Consider the following 18,557-nt stretch of genomic DNA (forward strand, 5'->3'; position numbering starts at 1 on the left):
TAACCGTCTGTTTTATCTCAGAAAACGGGAAAATATTTCCTCTTGTTACGAAAGAAATTTCAGGATACGAAAGGCAAAAATACGCTACCGCTGCTACTCGCAGCTCGCGGAGTTTAGCGAACGGTCCCACTGTATAAGTGCACATATAAAATCTAAAAATCTTATTGCGTTGCGGGCCGGTAGAAATGGTCTCGTAGGCCGTATACGGCCCGGAGGCCGGGGGTTCCCCACCCCTGTCCTAGAGAGACAGGTTCAGGTCCCAGAGAGAGGTTCAGGTCCTGGAAAGAGAGGTTCAGGTCCTGGAGAGACAGGTTCAGGTCCTGGAAAGAGAGGTTCAGGTCCTGGAGAGACAGGTTCAGGTCCCGGAGAGAGGTCCAGGTCCTGGAAAGAGAGGTTCAGGTCCTGGAGAGACAGGTTCAGGTCCTGGAAAGAGAGGTTCAGGTCCTGGAGAGACAGGTTCAGGTCCTGGAAAGAGAGGTTCCGGTCCTGGAGAGACAGGTTCAGGTCCTGGAGAGACAGGTTCAGGTCCAGGAGAGACAGGTTCAGGTCCTAGAGAGACAGGCTCAGGTCCCAGAGAGAGGTTCAGGTCCTGGAAAGAGAGGTTCAGGTCCTGGAGAGAGGTTCCGGTCCTGGAGAGACAGGTTCAGGTCCTGGAAAGAGAGGTTCCGGTCCCGGAGAGAGGTTCAGGTCCTGGAAAGAGAGGTTCAGGTCCTAGAGAGACAGGTTCAGGTCCTAGAGAGACAGGTTCAGGTCCTGGAGAGACCGGTTCAGGTCCTGGATCAGAAAGGTTCCCATAAGTGAAGGTTGTGAGAGGTCCAGAGGGAGAGAGAGAGAGAGGGAGGAGAGAGGGGAGAGAGGGAGGAGAGAGGGGAGAGAGGGGAGAGAGAGGGAGGAGAGGGGGGAGAGGGGGGAGAGAGAGGGAGGAGAGGAGAGGGGGGAGAGGGGGAGAGAGAGAGGGAGGAGAGGAGAGGGAGGAGAGAGGGAGGAGAGCTAACTGTTAACACAGCATTCGAGGAGCACAAACAGACAACAAAGGAACGTCTGAATGAACCAGAGCTGGAATTTTCGAGCCTGATCTGTTGTTGCTCTGAAAATTCTGTCCAATTAGTGGATGATGCGCACACACCACACACACACACACACACACACACACACACACACCACACACACACACACACACACACACACACACACACACACACATTTCATTACTCAGCTTTACCTCCTGTAATTGGACGTCACTAATGATGGACTTGCGCATGTAGTCTTCAATGTCAAAGACAAAAGGGTGCTGCCCAAAGTTAGCATCCACCACCTCCCCGGGGGTCTGGAGACCCACCGTTGGGTACAGGTTGGGCTGCAGCGGTGAGACATGAGAGAACAAAGAGACGAGGAGAAAACTGAGGAAATCTGAGGAACCCGTTTGTCCACAATATCCAAATCTACTGGCATCATTTAAAGAGCTGTAACCAGAGACGAGGCAGAAGATCACAGCTTCTGTGGCCACATGAAGAACCTCAGGAGATCCAGTGAACGAGCTAAACAGGTGATCCAGAAGGATCACTCATGCACGACCACAAGGACAAGTGTGTAGGACGACATGGAAGATCTGCTCCGCTTCCCACAGCAGAGCATCCAGAGCATGTGACAGACAGACAGGCAGACAGACAGACAGACAGACAGGAAGGCAGACAGACAGACAGGCAGGCAGACAGACAGACAGACAGACAGACAGGCAGACAGACAGGAAGGCAGACAGGCAGATGTGTGCAGAATGTTAAGAAGGAGCCCTCAGAATGGTTCCTGTTGAGGTGGATCCGAGTCCTCATAGGAGCTCTTACAAAAGGTCCGTTTGTGTTGTGCTGCTGTCACGGTCCAATAACCACAAAGGTCAGCGGCGCCGAGGTGACGTACGTGACGATCCGGCATTAGAGGAACATGAATGTCTGGCTCCTGGCCAAGCCCGTTTGGTTGCTCAATGGATTATTGTTGTGGCTAAGACTCTTATTTTCTGCTGCCATGAAAACGCTGCTGATCCCATCAGCTCCCTCTGAGGCAGCACAAGCGTCTCGCTCCGTTTCCACCGGTGACCAACGACGGCGACGCTCCCCAGCAGCTGGAGCCACCTCCAGCTGGAGCCACCCTCAGCTAGAGCCACCTCCAGTTAGAGCCACCCTCAGCTGGAGCCACCTCCAGCTGGAGCCACCTCCAGCTAGAGCCACCTCCAGCTAGAGCCACCTCCAGCTAGAGCCACCTCCAGCTAGAGCCACCCTCAGCTAGAGCCACCCTCAGCTGGAGCCACCTCCAGCTGGAGCCACCTCCAGCTGGAGCCACCCTCAGCTGGAGGTGGCTCCAGCTGAGGGTGGCTCTAGCTGGAGCCACCTCCAGCTGGAGCCACCCCCAGCTGGAGCCACCCTCAGCTGGAGCCACCTCCAGCTAGAGCCACCTCCAGTTAGAGCCACCCTCAGCTGGAGCCACCTCCAGCTGGAGCCACCCTCAGCTGGAGCCACCCTCAGCTGGAGCCACCTCCAGCTAGAGCCACCTCCAGTTAGAGCCACCCTCAGCTGGAGCCACCTCCAGCTGGAGCCACCCTCAGCTGGAGCCACCTCCAGCTGGAGCCACCTTCAGCTGGAGCCACCTCCAGCTAGAGCCACCTCCAGCTAGAGCCACCTTCAGCTGGAGCCACCTCAGCTGGAGCCACCTCCAGCTAGAGCCACCTCAGCTGGAGCCACCTCCAGCTAGAGCCACCTTCAGCTGGAGCCACCTCCAGCTAGAGCCACCTCCAGCTAGAGCCACCTTCAGCTGGAGCCACCTCCAGCTAGAGCCACCTCCAGCTAGAGCCACCTCCAGCTGGAGCCACCTCCAGCTAGAGCCACCCTCAGCTGGAGCCACCTCCAGCTAGAGCCACCTCCAGCTAGAGCCACCCTCAGCTGGAGCCACCTCCAGCTAGAGCCACCCTCAGCTGGAGCCACCCCCAGCTAGAGCCACCTCCAGCTAGAGCCACCCTCAGCTAGAGCCACCTCCAGCTAGAGCCACCCTCAGCTGGAGCCACCTCCAGCTAGAGCCACCTCCAGCTGGAGCCACCTCCAGCTAGAGCCACCCTCAGCTAGAGCCACCTCCAGCTAGAGCCACCTCCAGCTAGAGCCACCTCCAGCTGGAGCCACCTCCAGCTAGAGCCACCCCCAGCTAGAGCCACCTCCAGCTAGAGCCACCTCCAGCTAGAGCCACCCTCAGCTGGAGCCACCTTCAGCTGGAGCCACCTCCAGCTAGAGCCACCCTCAGCTGGAGCCTCCCTCAGCTGGAGCCACCTTCAGCTGGAGCCACCTCCAGCTAGAGCCACCCTCAGCTGGAGCCACCTTCAGCTGGAGCCACCTCCAGCTAGAGCCACCTTCAGCTGGAGCCACCTCCAGCTAGAGCCACCTCCAGCTAGAGCCACCTCCAGCTAGAGCCACCTCCAGCTAGAGCCACCTCCAGCTGGAGCCACCCTCAGCTGGAGCCACCTCCAGCTAGAGCCACCCTCAGCTGGAGCCACCTCCAGCTAGAGCCACCCTCAGCTGGAGCCACCTCCAGCTAGAGCCACCCTCAGCTGGAGCCACCTCCAGCTAGAGCCACCTCCAGCTAGAGCCACCCTCAGCTGGAGCCACCTCCAGCTAGAGCCACCTCCAGCTAGAGCCACCTCCAGCTAGAGCCACCCTCAGCTGGAGCCACCTCCAGCTAGAGCCACCTCCAGCTAGAGCCACCCTCAGCTGGAGCCACCCTCAGCTGGAGCCACCCTCAGCTGGAGCCACCTTCAGCTGGAGCCACCTCCAGCTAGAGCCACCCTCAGCTGGAGCCACCTTCAGCTGGAGCCACCTCCAGCTGGAGCCACCTCCAGCTAGAGCCACCTCCAGCTAGAGCCACCTCCAGCTAGAGCCACCCTCAGCTGGAGCCACCTTCAGCTGGAGCCACCTCCAGCTGGAGCCACCTCCAGCTAGAGCCACCTCCAGCTAGAGCCACCTCCAGCTAGAGCCACCCTCAGCTGGAGCCACCTCCAGCTAGAGCCACCCTCAGCTGGAGCCACCTCCAGCTAGAGCCACCTCCAGCTAGAGCCACCTCCAGCTAGAGCCACCCTCAGCTGGAGCCACCTCCAGCTGGAGCCACCTCCAGCTGGAGCCACCTCCAGCTAGAGCCACCCTCAGCTAGAGCCACCTCCAGCTAGAGCCACCCTCAGCTAGAGCCACCTCCAGCTAGAGCCACCCTCAGCTGGAGCCACCTCCAGCTGGAGCCACCTCCAGCTGGAGCCACCTCCAGCTAGAGCCACCTCCAGCTGGAGCCACCCTCAGCTGGAGCCACCTTCAGCTGGAGCCACCCTCAGCTGGAGCCACCCTCAGCTGGAGCCACCCTCAGCTGGAGCCACCTCCAGCTGGAGCCACCTTCTTCTCCACCCATTGGTGGGTGGTTCCACAGCAGCAGCTCAGCAACGCTCCAGTCGTCCCTGGTTTCCTCCTCTAACGTCCTAAAGTTAGATCTCGTTGTCTGCAGCAAAGGTTCAAAGTGTGTGCGGCTGAAGGAGATGTTGGGGATTCCAGTCTCCTGCTGCTGCTGCTGGAGGGAATGTTGGGAACAACAGAGGAGCTGCAGCTTCTTCACATCTTCAGGATCCAGGACTTAGAAACAGGCAGCAGAGCTGATTCTGTTCCGGTTCCAGAAGCCACCAGCACATTAGAGTAGTAATAATAATAATAATAATAATAATAATAATAATAATAATAATAATAATAGTGTTGTGATGCTTCGGGGGGGGGGGGGGGGGTCCAGTGGGAACATCTCTATAAATAGCTTCATGTCCTACAATTTGCATTCATCAGAGGAAGTAACAGGTTCCTTGGATCAGGCTGTAGTCCGAGTACTTACGGGGAGGTCTGTGAAGGCGATACCTGCAGAGAAGAGCAGAGAGTCCATCATTATGCACGCACGCACGCGCGCGCGCACACACACACACACACACACACACACACACACACACACACACACACACACACACACACACACAAATCTGATTCCTCGTGTTCTGAAATCAGACGGCAGTAACGCTGCTGCTGTGGTGCTGCTGCTGTATGGTGCTGCTGTGCTGTTGTGTGCTGCTGCTGTGCTGTTGTGTGGTGCTGCTGTGTGGTGCTGCTGCTGTGCTGCTGCGCTATGCGAGCGTGGCTGTGCTTGTCGTGCACACGCCTGGTGCTCACCGAGGCTGTGGCCGTTCTTGTGTAGAAGCAGGTGTTGTTGATGAGGTTAACGCAGCAGCCAATCACGTCGCCCGTCGTAAACGTGGGTCCATACGGCTGCCCGGTGCCAGAGGAGCAGAAAGAGTGTCCGTCGTCTCCATGGTAACCATACGAGCGCTTGTCCCATCCTGGGACAGTCAGAGGAGAAACCAGTGAGCCAATGAGGACGTGTGAACACACAGCGCACCAACACACACACACACACACACAAACATTGAACCACCACCAGACGTCACATCAGCCATTTGTGTTCAGCCACTCAAAATCCAGCCAGTAAAGTCTGGTTCTGGTTCTGGTTCCACAACAGTGTCCAGCTGCTGGGGAACCTCTGCTGTATGGCCCAGTACCAGTGGAACACACCAGGGACACCAGGCTGACCTCTGACCCTGGCTCACCTTTGACCCACCTCTGGCTGACCCCTGGCTCCCCTCTGACCCCTGGCTCCCCTCTGACCCCTGGCTCCCCTCTGACCCCTGGCTCCCCTCTGACCCCTCTGACCCTGGCTCCCCTCTGACCCCGGCTCCCCTCTGACCCCAGCTCCCCTCTGACCCCGGCTCCCCTCTGACCCCCGGCTCCCCTCTGACCCCCGGCTCCCCTCTGACCCCGGCTCCCCTCTGACCCCGGCTGACCCCTGGCCCCCATCTCCCAGTAAGCTTGTTTAAAGAGCCTTTATCTGTCACCAGGGACTCTGCGCTGAGCTCTGGGCCTCCTGTTATCTGGACCAGCTCCTGGGTGGGTCCAGGCCTCCGTCACTGATAACCCCCACCCACAACCACTGGGGGGGGGGGGGGGGGGGGGGGGGCTGCCATCTCAAACATCCTGACCTCCATTTGCCCACTAATCATCTGTCTGCTTTGTCAGAACCGGCCCAGTTAAACCCTCTGGACCTCCGTCTCTACTCTCCAACCTGTCTGTGCCCACGGGACAGGTGGACACTGGACCCACCCACAGACAGGCAGACAGGCAGGTAGACAGGCAGGCACACAGACAGGCAGTCAGACAGACAGACAGGCAGACAGTCAGACAGGCAGACAGGCAGGCAGGCAGGCAGATAGACAGGCACACAGACAGACAGACAGGCAGGCAGACAGACAGACAGACAGGCAGGCAGACAGACGAGCAGACAGACAGGCAGGCAGACGGGCGTCTCACCGGGGAGTCTGTTCATGCTGACGCCCTGCGCCGACAGGCCGATGCCTATGTACCTGAGGGAGCAACACAGGGGTGAGGAGGCGCCAGATGATGCAAGAACTAAGAGCAGGACCAGGACCAGGACCAGGACCAGGACCAGGACCAGGACAGGACCAGGACCAGGACCAGGACCAGGACCAGGAGGCTGCTGGGGTCTCTGGAGGTCCTGGGGAGGTTCTACCACCCTGCTGGACCCGCTCTGCTCCCGTCCTTCACTCACCCATCGCGGCCTTTGCTGATGATCGTCACCTCAAAGTAGTAGACGCCACAGGCCGCGGGGATGGGGTGGGTGGCCCGCACAGAGGCCGCGTCCTTGGGGGTCTTCCCATGACCTGGGGGAGCAGGGGTCAGACTAGTTACAGCATCGCTGGCACAGGACCTGCTGGTTAGTGAGCCCTGCTGGTTAGTGAGCCCTGCTAGTTAGTGAGCCCTGCTGGTTAGTGAGCCCTGCTAGTTAGTGACCCCTACTAGTTAGTGACCCCTACTAGTTAGTGACCCCTGCTAGTTGATGAGCCCTGCTCGTTAATGTCCCCTGCTAGTCAGTGACCCCTGCTAGTTAATGAGCCCTGCTCGTTAATGTCCCCTGCTAGTTAGTGACCCCTGCTAGTTAATGAGCCCTGCTAGTTAAAGAAAGATCAACTGGTTTGTTGACTAGAGGTTTCTCCCCTGAGATTCCGAGGTTGATCTCTTTAGATCTCTAGATTTCATCATCTGCTGGAGGTTCTGGCTGCTTTGATCAGTGAGCAGGAACCAAACGCTCTGACCCAGCCGCAAGGAATTATGGGATGGAAGTGAGGGGTGAGACACACGGACATGTGATGATCAACAGATCACTCACACTGAAGCTTCAGGACCTGATCAATGCTGATGGTGACCACCATTGTGTAATAACACAAATGTGACCACCATTGTGTAATAACACAAATGTGACCACCATTGTGTAATAACACAAATGTGATCACCATTGTGTAATAACACAAATGTGATCACCATTGTGTAATAACAGAAATGTGACCACCATTGTGTAATAACACAAATGTGATCACCATTGTGTAATAACACAAATGTGACCGCCATTGTGTAATAACACTCTGGGATCAGTTGTCCTTAATCAGTGTGTCAACAATGCAGACCGTCCCAGTGTGGAGACAGTCAAATGTAAACGTCCACTAATGTCTTCTGATGAAGCAGGAAAGGACGAGGACACAAGGAAGGAGCCGTGGGAAGGGGACATGTGGGGACATGTGGGGACATTTGGGCCCGGGAGAGCCTGGTCCCACATGGGTCTGTGGTGGAAGACAGTAGAAGACAGGAAGATCCACCACATATGTATGTGTGTCCTGGCACCAGTGTCCCCCCTGGCACCAGTGTCCACCCTGACACCAGTGTCCCCCCTGACACCAGTGTCCACTTCCCAAGGCCCTTGTCCTCCCCAGTCTGATCATGCTATATTGTCCCATATGGACCTACTGTGGACGTCCTTCCGTCCCCGCGCTGGTTCCTCACAAGCAGCATTAAAAACTACTTTTTTTATTCTGATCCTTCGTTTTTACGCGATTTTAAAATGGCCTAAACTTGGCAGCTTGACACTGACGTCAGCGACTGGTCACAAAACTGGTAAACTGGTTAACACGGTGGCCACCAAGCCTCCGACCTAGTTGTAGGGTTTTGGCCGAGGAAACACCTCGCCAGCTGGTCGGGTTGCAAGATGTCCTCTGCCTTGTTGTTGCTCAGCTACTAGCCTAGCTAGCCTAGCCTACTTTGTTTTTAGCAGCTGGCTGGGCTCCTCCAAACGTTGGACAAAGCTAACGTTAGCAAACTTCAGCGCCTTCAGCGTTGCAGCATTAAAGTGTCGAGTGTGTCGTCGTGTCATACCTTTGTAATGAACGCGGAGGTTGTTCTGAGACAGGCCGACGTATCTAAACTTGTCTTTCGGGCTCCAGGAGCGGGGAAGCGGCGTCTCGTTTTCATTAACTGCGGGATAAAGCCGTCGGAGTCTCTGACTGAGCTCCTTTTCCTGCTCGTTCAGGAGCGAGTCTCCGTGGACAACGGCCGACATGAGAAAGCCACTTCCAGAAGACTGTCCAGACATGACGGCGAAACGAGTCTTGGTGATTTGGCTTGTCAGCAACAAGCCAGAGCCACTTGTGTCCGTCAGTGTCAAGTTTTAAAGGGGGTTAGCAAAGCTAGCTAGCAGGCTAGGCTAACTGGCTTCGCTGGTCGTTGAGAGGCAGCCAGTGCGAGCTAGCCTACTTGCTAATCAGGCTAACGCGTTTAGCTCGATCAGGAAAGGCGAAGCGATCGCACAAATTGCTCAGAATGACATTAGTCGACACACGGCTACGAATAGAGACACCCGCGGGAGGTGGCGAGGCGCGTAGGAGCGGCGCAAAGTGGCTAAAAGGCAGAAGAGACGGTCGTTGCCAGGAGCAAACTCACAACTGACGCTAAGCGAGACGGATCGACAAAGTGTAATGAGCTCAGCTCGGCTAGCTCGATCTTTTGTTTGTTGTCGGGGGTGTGAGTGTGTGTCAGGGGTGTGAGTGTGTGTCAGGAGTGTGAGTGTGTGTCAGGGGTGTGAGTGTGTGTCAGGGGTGTGTGAGTGTGTGTGTCAGGGGTGTGAGTGTTCCATCAGAACCACGTGGATCACTCGATCACCTGACTGATCCCCATACAGGACAGGAGGAAAGCGATCCTCATCGTTGGTGCCGGCCGTGGACCCCTGGTCCCGTCTGGACTTTGAGAACTGGTCCACAGGTACTGGGAGGACCTTTAGGGCACCAGAACCCATTCATGATGTCATCAGGTGCCAAACGAGCTGCCTCGTCAGCGTGGGTGCTGGTTCAGCTCTCACCTTTGGCCACACGGACTGGTGTCGGATCGTCGGTTCTGGTTCTGGTCTTTCTTCTTTTACATCATAGAAAATAGAACCAGACACTGATTCACAATCGGCGTCATTTCACTTCGTCTTTGATTCTCGGTCATGTGATTGTATCAGTGATGACGTCATCAGTCATACACTGGTGAAGCACCTGGTGGTGGTGATGGTGTGTGTCCACAAGGGGGGACATCTGGGGCAGCTAGGGCAGGGGGACAGCTGGGGCAGCTAGGGCAGGGGGGCAGCTGGGGCAGGGGGGCAGCGAGGACAGGGGGACAGCTGGGACAACTGAGGCAGGGGACAACGGCAGTCAGACGGCAGTAACGCTGCTGCTGTGGTGCTGCTGCTGTATGGTGCTGCTGTGCTGCTGTGTGGTGCTGCTGCTGTGGCGCTGCTGTGCGGTGCTGCTGTGCTGTTGTGTGGTGCTGCTGTGTGGTGCTGCTGTGCTGTTGTGTGGTGCTGCTGCTGTGGTGCTGCTGCTATGCTATGCGTGGCTGTGCTTGTCGTGCACACGCCTGGTCCTCACCGAGGCTGTGGCCGTTCTTTGTGTAGAAGCAGGTGTTGTTGATGAGGTTAACGCAGCAGCCAATCACGTCGCCCGTCGTAAACGTGGGTCCATACGGCTGCCCGGTGCCAGAGGAGCAGAAAGAGTGTCCGTCGTCTCCATGGTAACCATACGAGCGCTTGTCCCATCCTGGGACAGAGTCAGAGGAGAAACCAGTGAGCCAATGAGGACGTGTGAACACACAGCGCACCAACACACACACACACACACACACACACCAACATTGAACCACCACCAGACGTCACATCAGCCATTTGTGTTCAGCCACTCAAAATCCAGCCAGTAAAGTCTGGTTCTGGTTCTGGTTCCACAACAGTGTCCAGCTGCTGGGGAACCTCTGCTGTATGGCCCAGTACCAGTGGAACACACCAGGGACACCAGGCTGACCTCTGACCCTGGCTCACCTTTGACCCACCTCTGGCTGACCCCTGGCTCCCCTCTGACCCCTGGCTCCCCTCTGACCCCTGGCTCCCCTCTGACCCCCTCTGTGTGAGTGTGTGTCAGGAGTGTGAGTGTGTGTCAGGGGTGTGAGTGTGTGTCAGGGGTGTGAGTGTGTGTCAGGGGTGTGAGTGTTCCATCAGAACCACGTGGATCACTCGATCGCCTGACTGATCCCCATACAGGACAGGAGGAAAGCGATCCTCATCGTTGGTGCCGGCCGTGGACCCCTGGTCCCGTCTGGACTTTGAGAACTGGTCCACAGGTACTGGGAGGACCTTTAGGGCACCAGAACCCATTCATGATGTCATCAGGTGCCAAACGAGCTGCCTCGTCAGCGTGGGTGCTGGTTCAGCTCTCACCTTTGGCCACACGGACTGGTGTCGGATCGTCGGTTCTGGTTCTGGTCTTTCTTCTTTTACATCATAGAAAATAGAACCAGACACTGATTCACAATCGGCGTCATTTCACTTCGTCTTTGATTCTCGGTCATGTGATTGTATCAGTGATGACGTCATCAGTCATACACTGGTGAAGCACCTGGTGGTGGTGATGGTGTGTGTCCACAAGGGGGGACATCTGGGGCAGCTAGGGCAGGGGGACAGCTGGGGCAGCTAGGGCAGGGGGACAGCTGGGGCAGGGGGACAGCTGGGGCAGGTGAGACAGCTAGGACAACTGAGGCAGGGGGACAGCTGGGGCAGGGGGGCAGCTGGGGCAGGGGGGCAGCGAGGACAGGGGGGCAGCGAGGACAGGGGGACAGCTGGGACAACTGAGGCAGGGGACAACTGGGACAGGGGGACAGCTGGGGCAGCGAGGACAGGGGGACAGCTGGGGCAGCTAGGACAGGGGGACAGCTGGGGCAGGGGGGCAGCTCGGACAGGTGGACAGCTGGGGCAGCTAGGGCAATGGACAGCTGGGGCAGGGGGGCAGCGAGGACAGGGGGACAGCTGGGGCAGCTAGGGCAGGGGGACAGCTGGAACAGGTGGGACCTGGCCAACATCGGCATTAAAGATCACAACAGTCATTACACAACATTTATTTCATAACACCACATTTGTGCATTTTGCATCAATCAAAGTTAACACCTGTGTGACGTCACAGGTGTTAAAATGGAGTCAACGAGACAGGAAGTCCAAACATTTTGTCCTTCAAAACAATAGTCAAAATACAAAAGCCTTGACCTTATATCATAACCTATCCTGACGTGTCCTGACCTGTCCTGTCCTAACCTGACGTGTCCTGACCTGTCATAATCACCAAACTACAGTTTCAGCCATTGAAATTTTAAGACGATAAAAGATTACATGTCAGAGGAATGTCTCTCCTTTGGACCCCTAAAAGTCCTCAGATTTATAGAGGGAAACACACACAGAGAGACACTAAGAAATGTTTCCATGCTGACATGTAACCGTGCCCTCAGACTTGGTGCTTTTACGTTGAAAGCTCAGGAACCGGAAGTCCCTTTAAACCCGCGCTGTCAGCTTGACGCGCTCCGCTGGCGGAGAGAAGCGGCAGCGTCCAGCGGGCGTTCACCGACGCTGATGAGCCGGGAAACACGGACCGCAGGCGCCCGGATGGCCGTGACCGCTGCGATGGAGCCCCCCAGCCAGGCAGCCCGGGAGCAGGACGCGCCGTGCGGCCGCGCGGGGGGTCGCGTGAGCGGCGTGATCAGCTGGCAGCAGAGGCCGTGCACAACTTCCGCGCTGTTCGCTGCGGCCAACGCGCTGTTCGGGTAGGCGGCGTGACGCAGGCGTCGCGCAACACTTCCAGGAAAACCATGACCAACATTTCCATCGCCTCATTTTAAACCCTCTCTGCACTTTCACCGCTTCTGTAGCAACATTCTGACGTCAAAATAACATCCAGTCATGATGATTATGAGAAAACTTTGATTTGTTGTTGGTGTTTTCAGTAATTTCTTGTTAAATCTCAATGAAATAAAATCACAAGGTTTCATAAATTGAGACCTCCAAATAAAATATCATGTCTGGTGGCTCCTTATGAAAGAGCAACCACATTTCCTGTGTTATCAGCAACAACAACAACAACAACAACAATAATTACGTGAATGTTTTTACACTTAATGCAAAGCGGAAGTGAAAGGGGCGTGGCGCCGGAAGCCCCGCCCCCAGCGCTCACGCCTTTGTTGTGTTGTTCTTCAGGCTTTTGGCCTTCAGCTCCTTCAGGCTCTTCAGCATCCTGGCCATCCTGCTGGCTCTCCTGGTTGTCATGGCAACCAGCCTAGACTTTGCTGGTTCCAGATCAGCAGGTAGCCAAAACAAACCCAACTCTTTTAGAAAGTAAACCGGTCCTTAATTATTATTAATCAGAGCAACCTTAATAGGAGCCTGTTGTGAGTCAGGTATCAGGCTGGGATGGAGGCGTCACCAAGGCAACCCTGTCATTAATTCGTTTGCTTGGTATTAACGAGTTTAAAACGTCCCAACTGAAACCTGTTGTGCTCGTTTCTAACTCTTGTTTCTGCTCAATCTCCACTTTTCCCACAGAAACTCGCTCGTGGTGCATCATGACAGCAAGGTAGGACCGTGTGTGCGTGTGTGTGTGTGTGTGTGTGTGTGTGTGTGTGTGTGTGTGTGTGTGTGTGTGTGTGTGTCCTGGTCGGGGACAGGTCGTTTGGTGCTGTGTAGGATCGTGTGGTTGTTTCCACCTGCTGTTGTCGCTCGCCAGGCTCAGAACGGGACTCAGGCAAAGGATTGTGGGAGATTAGCGTCTGAGGCAACACAGCGGCCGACAGCTGCGATTGCTTCAGCCACATCGGTGGTTTGGTTCTGCTCAGCCCATCGTCGCTCCCTCCTTAATCAGGTTCAGCTGATAATCAGGCCCCAGAAATACCAGTTAAACCAGTTGGAACGCTCCGGTTTGTGGGTCGGGATGGGAGACGGAGAACTCCTGACATCAGGAGATTACTTCAGATGATCTCCTGAAATCTGACAGAGATCCATGTTGAGTGTTTCTGTGTCTGAGGGGAACAAATGTGTGTGTGTGTGTTGTGTGTGTGTGTGTGTGTGACTCAGCTGTTTCTCCAGCTGAGCCAATGGGATCACTCGGGTGTGATCGAGAAGGAATCCTCTGATTGGACAGAGGTCGACTCTGTCGAACTCATCCTGAATTGATGTTAATAACTCTGAAGAGCAAACGCTTCATGGGCTCTCCAGAGGTGATTCCAGTGGATCACTGATCCCCTGCAGAGGGAGGAGGAATCTGCTGTGCCTGGAGCAGCGGGGCAGCGCATCATTAGCATGCAGCCGCTACACCATTAGCATCAATAACGTTGGACCTGACTCGTCCTCCACATGTGACAGAGAGGAGGTGTGTGTGTGTGTGTGTGTGTGTGTGTGTGTGTGTGTGGTGTGTGTGTGTGTGTGTGTGTGTGTGTGGTGTGTGTGTGTGTGTGCGTGTGCGTGTGTGTGTGTGCGTGTGCGTGTGGGAGGTTGGGTTGCTGATGATGGAAGCCACCCCCAGTCCTCATGATGGTTCCCAGTTGGAATGTGGAGTGACTGGGCTATTTTTAGCCAGGCCTGCTTGAAATACTGGAAGCGGAGCTTCATTCAGGATAAACACTGACCGTCTGTGCGCCGCGCGGCCCCTGAAGCCCTCACAGCTGAAGTAGTCAAGATTTCCTGCTTTGCTTTGGCCGAAGAGTCCCTGAAGGCATCGTGGACATGTCTCCTGAAGACGGTGGAGCAGGACTCAGGTTTGGCTGCTCGTGTGCTGTGCTGGACGCTGTCCACTGATCTGTGTTTCACCTGTTCTGGGGGTCGGGGATGATGTGTTTCACCTGTTCAGGGGGTCGGGGATGATGTGTTTCACCTGTTCTGGGGGTCGGGGATGATCTGCGGCCGCCCGCGGAGCGGCTGCAGCTTCTTTGGTCCGAACGGCGCGTTGCCGTGGCGCCGAGAGCTGGCGGGCCGGTCGCACGTTTCCTTTACTGAGTCGGTGGCGCTGACAGGAAATACCTTAGCGAATCATTTCATCCTTCAAAAATGTGGCGTCATCAAAGCTCCGACACTCGTCCACAGGTGACCCACCAACCACACACACCTGTACAGGAAGTGGACGGGGTTGCGTCACCTCGTGTGTGTGAGTCAAACACACAACATAAACACGCTTCCTGTGTTTCGCACATGTTGTCGTCACACACACACACACACACACACACACACACACACACACACACACACACAGGTGATTCTCCAGGCTGTTTGTGCCGCCGCTCCTCGCCTCGCTGCTGTTTTTAGCCGTGCGTCTTGGTGCTCGTTAGCGGCGCCGAGGCGACGCTCCGTGTGTTGTTTTAGAGATTACTGGTTGGCTCAGGCGTGAAATCTGCCCGGCAGCTGCAGCCCGCTGACAGGTGTAGCCCATAATGCCCTGACACCAGGTTGCCGGGGCAACATTGTTCTGGTCTGGACTGGTGACTGGTCCTGTGACCTGATGGTCCTGGTGGCGCAACAGTTTATTTACTGGTGACGGTTGTGAAAGATCAGATTATCTCCGTCCTGTCACGTTCTCCCCGTCACCGTTTCCCTGGAAATCGGCCCGGTGGGGGCGGCGTGTTGGGACGGGGGCGCAGCAGGTTGACATTTCACCAGCGGGGTGGACGCCAGGGCGCCAGGGTCATGTGACAGGGCCGCCTCCGTGACGGTGCGGCTCCGACCCGGGGTTGGGAAACAGCTGCGTTCGGGGGGGGGGGGGGAGGTGACCTGGAGAAACTGTTGCTTAACGGGATTTATGGGATTTCAGCCTTGAACCGCTCAAGGTTCCGTGAAGAGCTGCCAGCTGGAGGGATGAGGGGGAATATCGGAGCCGGGGCAACTGGGACCCGGTTCCTACCGTGGTCCGAGTGTTTTTGTGGGCCGGCTGCTGTACTGCCGCCCGCCACCGGGGGCGCCACGGCCAGGCCTCCTCCTGTGCCGTGGCGGCCGTGGGCTGAGCCACAACCAGCCGCGGGTCTTGTGTAGAACAAGTGTCCCCGCGTGGACCTTTGACGCCGGTCTCGCTGCTTCTGCCCGTCTGCAGTTGGGAGATCATCGACCCGGGTCGGGACGGCCAGTCCGGACCGGCTCCCCAGCCCGGCGACTCCCTCAGACTCTTCCTGCAGGAGACATCTGCGTTCAAACAGCAAAACCCTGGAAAGGTAAAGGTGGCTGCTGGAGAGGAGCCTCCTGTAGGGGGCGCCGCTAACCTGGGTCTCTGTCGCTCCAGTTCTGCCTGCTGGTCTGCAGCCTGTGCACGTTCCTGGCCGTGCTCGGACGCTACGTTCCCGGGATGGTTCTCTCCTATGTCCTGGGTGAGGCGCCTCCCTTCCAGGGGACGGGTCCATGAGTGGTGGTTGCTGTGTTGCTGTTCTCAGCAGCTCTTCCTGTCTCTCCTCTGCCTCCAGTTCTGGGCGTTTTCCTCTGGCCGCTCATTTCACCTCACGACGTCAGTTTGTGGCTCAAACCGGTTCTGCAGAAACTGGACTTTGGAGTCGGAGAGTTCCTTCAGAAGATCAAAGAGAACCATGGTAACAGTGGCTTTGGTCCTCTGTCAGAGGCAAAAAGGACTGGAAAGAAGGGACGTAGCATGAAACGAGGTTTCAGTGATAAAACGTCACGACTCGGCTAAAACGCTAAAGTGAAAAATGTACCGTTGATTTATGGGGAGTTTTTAATGTTCATCTTTAATATTCGTCTATGTTTAAAACGGCATCTTCACCTTTCCATCCTGAATCTCCTTTGTTTCAGAGCGAAGGCTCTCGCAGGCTCGGAGGGAGCACGAAACCATCGAGTCCGACCTGTCCTCCATGTTCCCAAAGGTCAGCTGCTCATCAATCAAGTCCCACTGACACGAATCGTAGGAACCTCCAAAAGTCTCGTGACAAACACTCCACTAGAGGAAGAATCAACTTATTTGCTTATTTGACGTCTTTTACCGAAGGAAAAAAGCAAAAAAAGGGGCCCGCTGACTAATGTCGCCCCCCGGCGGCAGCAGGGCGGTACTGCACAGCCTCAGTGTCAGACGCAACTTTGCAAATCTCACCAATTCTTTCTTCTTACACTCATTTGTGCTTAAATTAGTATCGTGTTGGTGAAATGTACGTGAATTAAGGCATGATTTGTTAAGCTCATGGGTTTAAAAGCAAACGTGCTGTTCTGTCTTCGCCCTCCTGCAGCTCGACTCTACGGTGTGTAAAGAAATGTCTGTTTCGGACACGGACGCGTCCGACGTGACGTGGACGGACAACGGAACCTTTAACCTGTCAGAGGGACACACGCCACAGACGGAGAACTCGGAGGGTAGGTCCGGTTGTTTCCTTGGTACTCGTACAGGAGGACAAATGGATCCTCAGGAAGGTTCTGGAGCCAGCGCCGCCTGCTGTACCGCGTTTGTCCACACGGTGTCGCGCTTGAGTCGGCAACACCGTGGTGACGGATGAAGCATTAAAGTCATTTTCCTTTGAACCTTTTCCTGACAGACCTGGACAGAGAAGAAGCTTTTATTGGCGGTCTCCCAGAATTCCCAACCCTTGACAACGGGACAACAACCAACGGCGATGGCGAGGACGACCTCAGCCTCGACCTTCCTTCATCGCCGCCTCGCTCGGAGGAGCCAGTCAAACCCAGACAGACGCCACCTGCTCCCGGAGACCAACCCGCCGACAGAGCCCTGGAGCTAGTCACGCAGATAGCCGGTGATGTCATCACCGCCACCGTCACCGCTGCCATCCAGGAGAAAATCAACGCGGCGGTCGCCCTGGCAACGGGCGGCAACTCGGAGGGGACAAAACTCCCAGGATCCTCCAGGCTGCTGGAGCTGGTGGAAGAATCTGACAGCGAGGTAGAGGACTTTGAGCTGCTGGACCAGTCTGAGTTGGAAAGACTGGAAGGGGAACTGGGGCTGGGAGGGGGGGCGGCGCCGGTCAGACAGGAGGTTCAGGCTCCTGGTGACAAACCCGATTCTCCTGGTTTCTTCTCCAAACTCCTGCGGCGCCATTGATCAGTGCAGACAGGGATCAGCTGAGGGTGTGTGTGTGTGTGTGTGTGTGTGCGCGTGTGTGTGTGTGTGCGTGTGTGTGTGTGTGTTGGGGGTCTGGTCAGCTGACTGTGAGAGAAGTGATAAAATTAATTCATCAATCGAGATCAGCGTCATCAGGATCTCCGTGTGTTGATGTTGAGGACGAAAACGAGCGTTTTCAACTTCCTGTAGCCAGTTGTTTTAGGCACAAACTTGCATTTAACTGTAAAAATGTCTTTCTGGCGACGCTGAAACTGAACTTCCCGACTTGGGCGGAGCTCGTTGGTGTTTGTGTGATGCTGAAATGATGGAAGCAGCTGAATAATCGTCCCAGTCGGAACGTTACAGGACAAAAGCTGCTGAATGTCTGCAGCTGCTGCAGCAAATCAGGGGGGAAATATTTCAAATTCTACGCTTTAAAGTGATTAAAGCATCTGAGTTTCAATGAGAATGTTACAGAGAAAAGTACAGTCATCAAATATTCCTGAAAGTCTCAGTTCTCAGTCGTTTAGTGTCAGTTTTCCTGTTTGTTAGCATGAAAAGGAACTAATGAAAACTAAAATGTGACATTAACAAGCTTTAAATTTTATACCCCGAAGGTTAAAGGAGCTAAATTAATGTGAACAAATTATTAAATCATTAAACCATCAGATTTAATGATTCAAAATTCAAACTTCTGCTACACCAACGATAATAAACAATAAATAAAGATATACGGTTTCAATCTGAACAGATCACAAAGGTTGGCTGCAAAAACGACAAAAAACACATTCACCACATGGGGCTTGTGTCTTTTCGGCATTTTCTTTATCACATTTGCGTTATTTTTTTTAATTCAGCGGTTTTAATTTGTGATTTCATCGTGTAAACATTTGTCAATTATCACTCGTGGATTTTATCGACCATAATGTTGCTTTGAGTGTAGCATAATGGAGGCAACACCTCAACAATTAATCATATCTTGCTGGTTTGTCATTAAGAATGTAATGAATTAAAGCATATAAATGGATTCTGGAAGCTTTGCGTTTCATTTCTCACCAACATTTTTAGCCACAGCTGCTCCGACCAAAAGGACCAGAAACTGGACTGAAGCTGTTTTTGGCTGTAGTTGCTGTTTGTCTGGTTAAAAGCACCTTAATGGGCCATTGATAAAGACATTAACATGTAAATCTGAAAATCAATTTGCAGAATACTTTTGCGCACAGTGACC

General features: G+C 55.0%; 1 protein-coding gene and 1 pseudogene across 1 annotated transcript; one reads left to right on the plus strand and one right to left on the minus strand.

Annotated features, from left to right (window-relative positions):
• Nucleotides 1-4: 4 nt before the first annotated feature.
• On the minus strand, nt 5-8,553 carry LOC130538784 (ran-binding protein 9-like; annotated as a pseudogene).
• Nucleotides 8,554-11,680: 3,127 nt separating this feature from the next.
• On the plus strand, nt 11,681-18,356 carry retreg1 (reticulophagy regulator 1). Its single transcript, XM_057056697.1, has 9 exons — nt 11,681-12,065; nt 12,496-12,602; nt 12,841-12,871; nt 15,371-15,488; nt 15,557-15,641; nt 15,735-15,857; nt 16,078-16,148; nt 16,506-16,629; nt 16,809-18,356. The coding sequence occupies exons 1-9, from the start codon at nt 11,728-11,730 to the stop codon at nt 17,327-17,329; spliced, it is 1,518 nt and encodes a 505-aa protein (XP_056912677.1). The 5' UTR covers nt 11,681-11,727; the 3' UTR covers nt 17,330-18,356.
• Nucleotides 18,357-18,557: the final 201 nt, after the last annotated feature.

Source organism: Takifugu flavidus, chromosome 15 (genome assembly GCF_003711565.1).
Source record: "Takifugu flavidus isolate HTHZ2018 chromosome 15, ASM371156v2, whole genome shotgun sequence".
In the NCBI taxonomy this organism is placed as follows: Eukaryota; Metazoa; Chordata; class Actinopteri; order Tetraodontiformes; family Tetraodontidae; genus Takifugu; species Takifugu flavidus.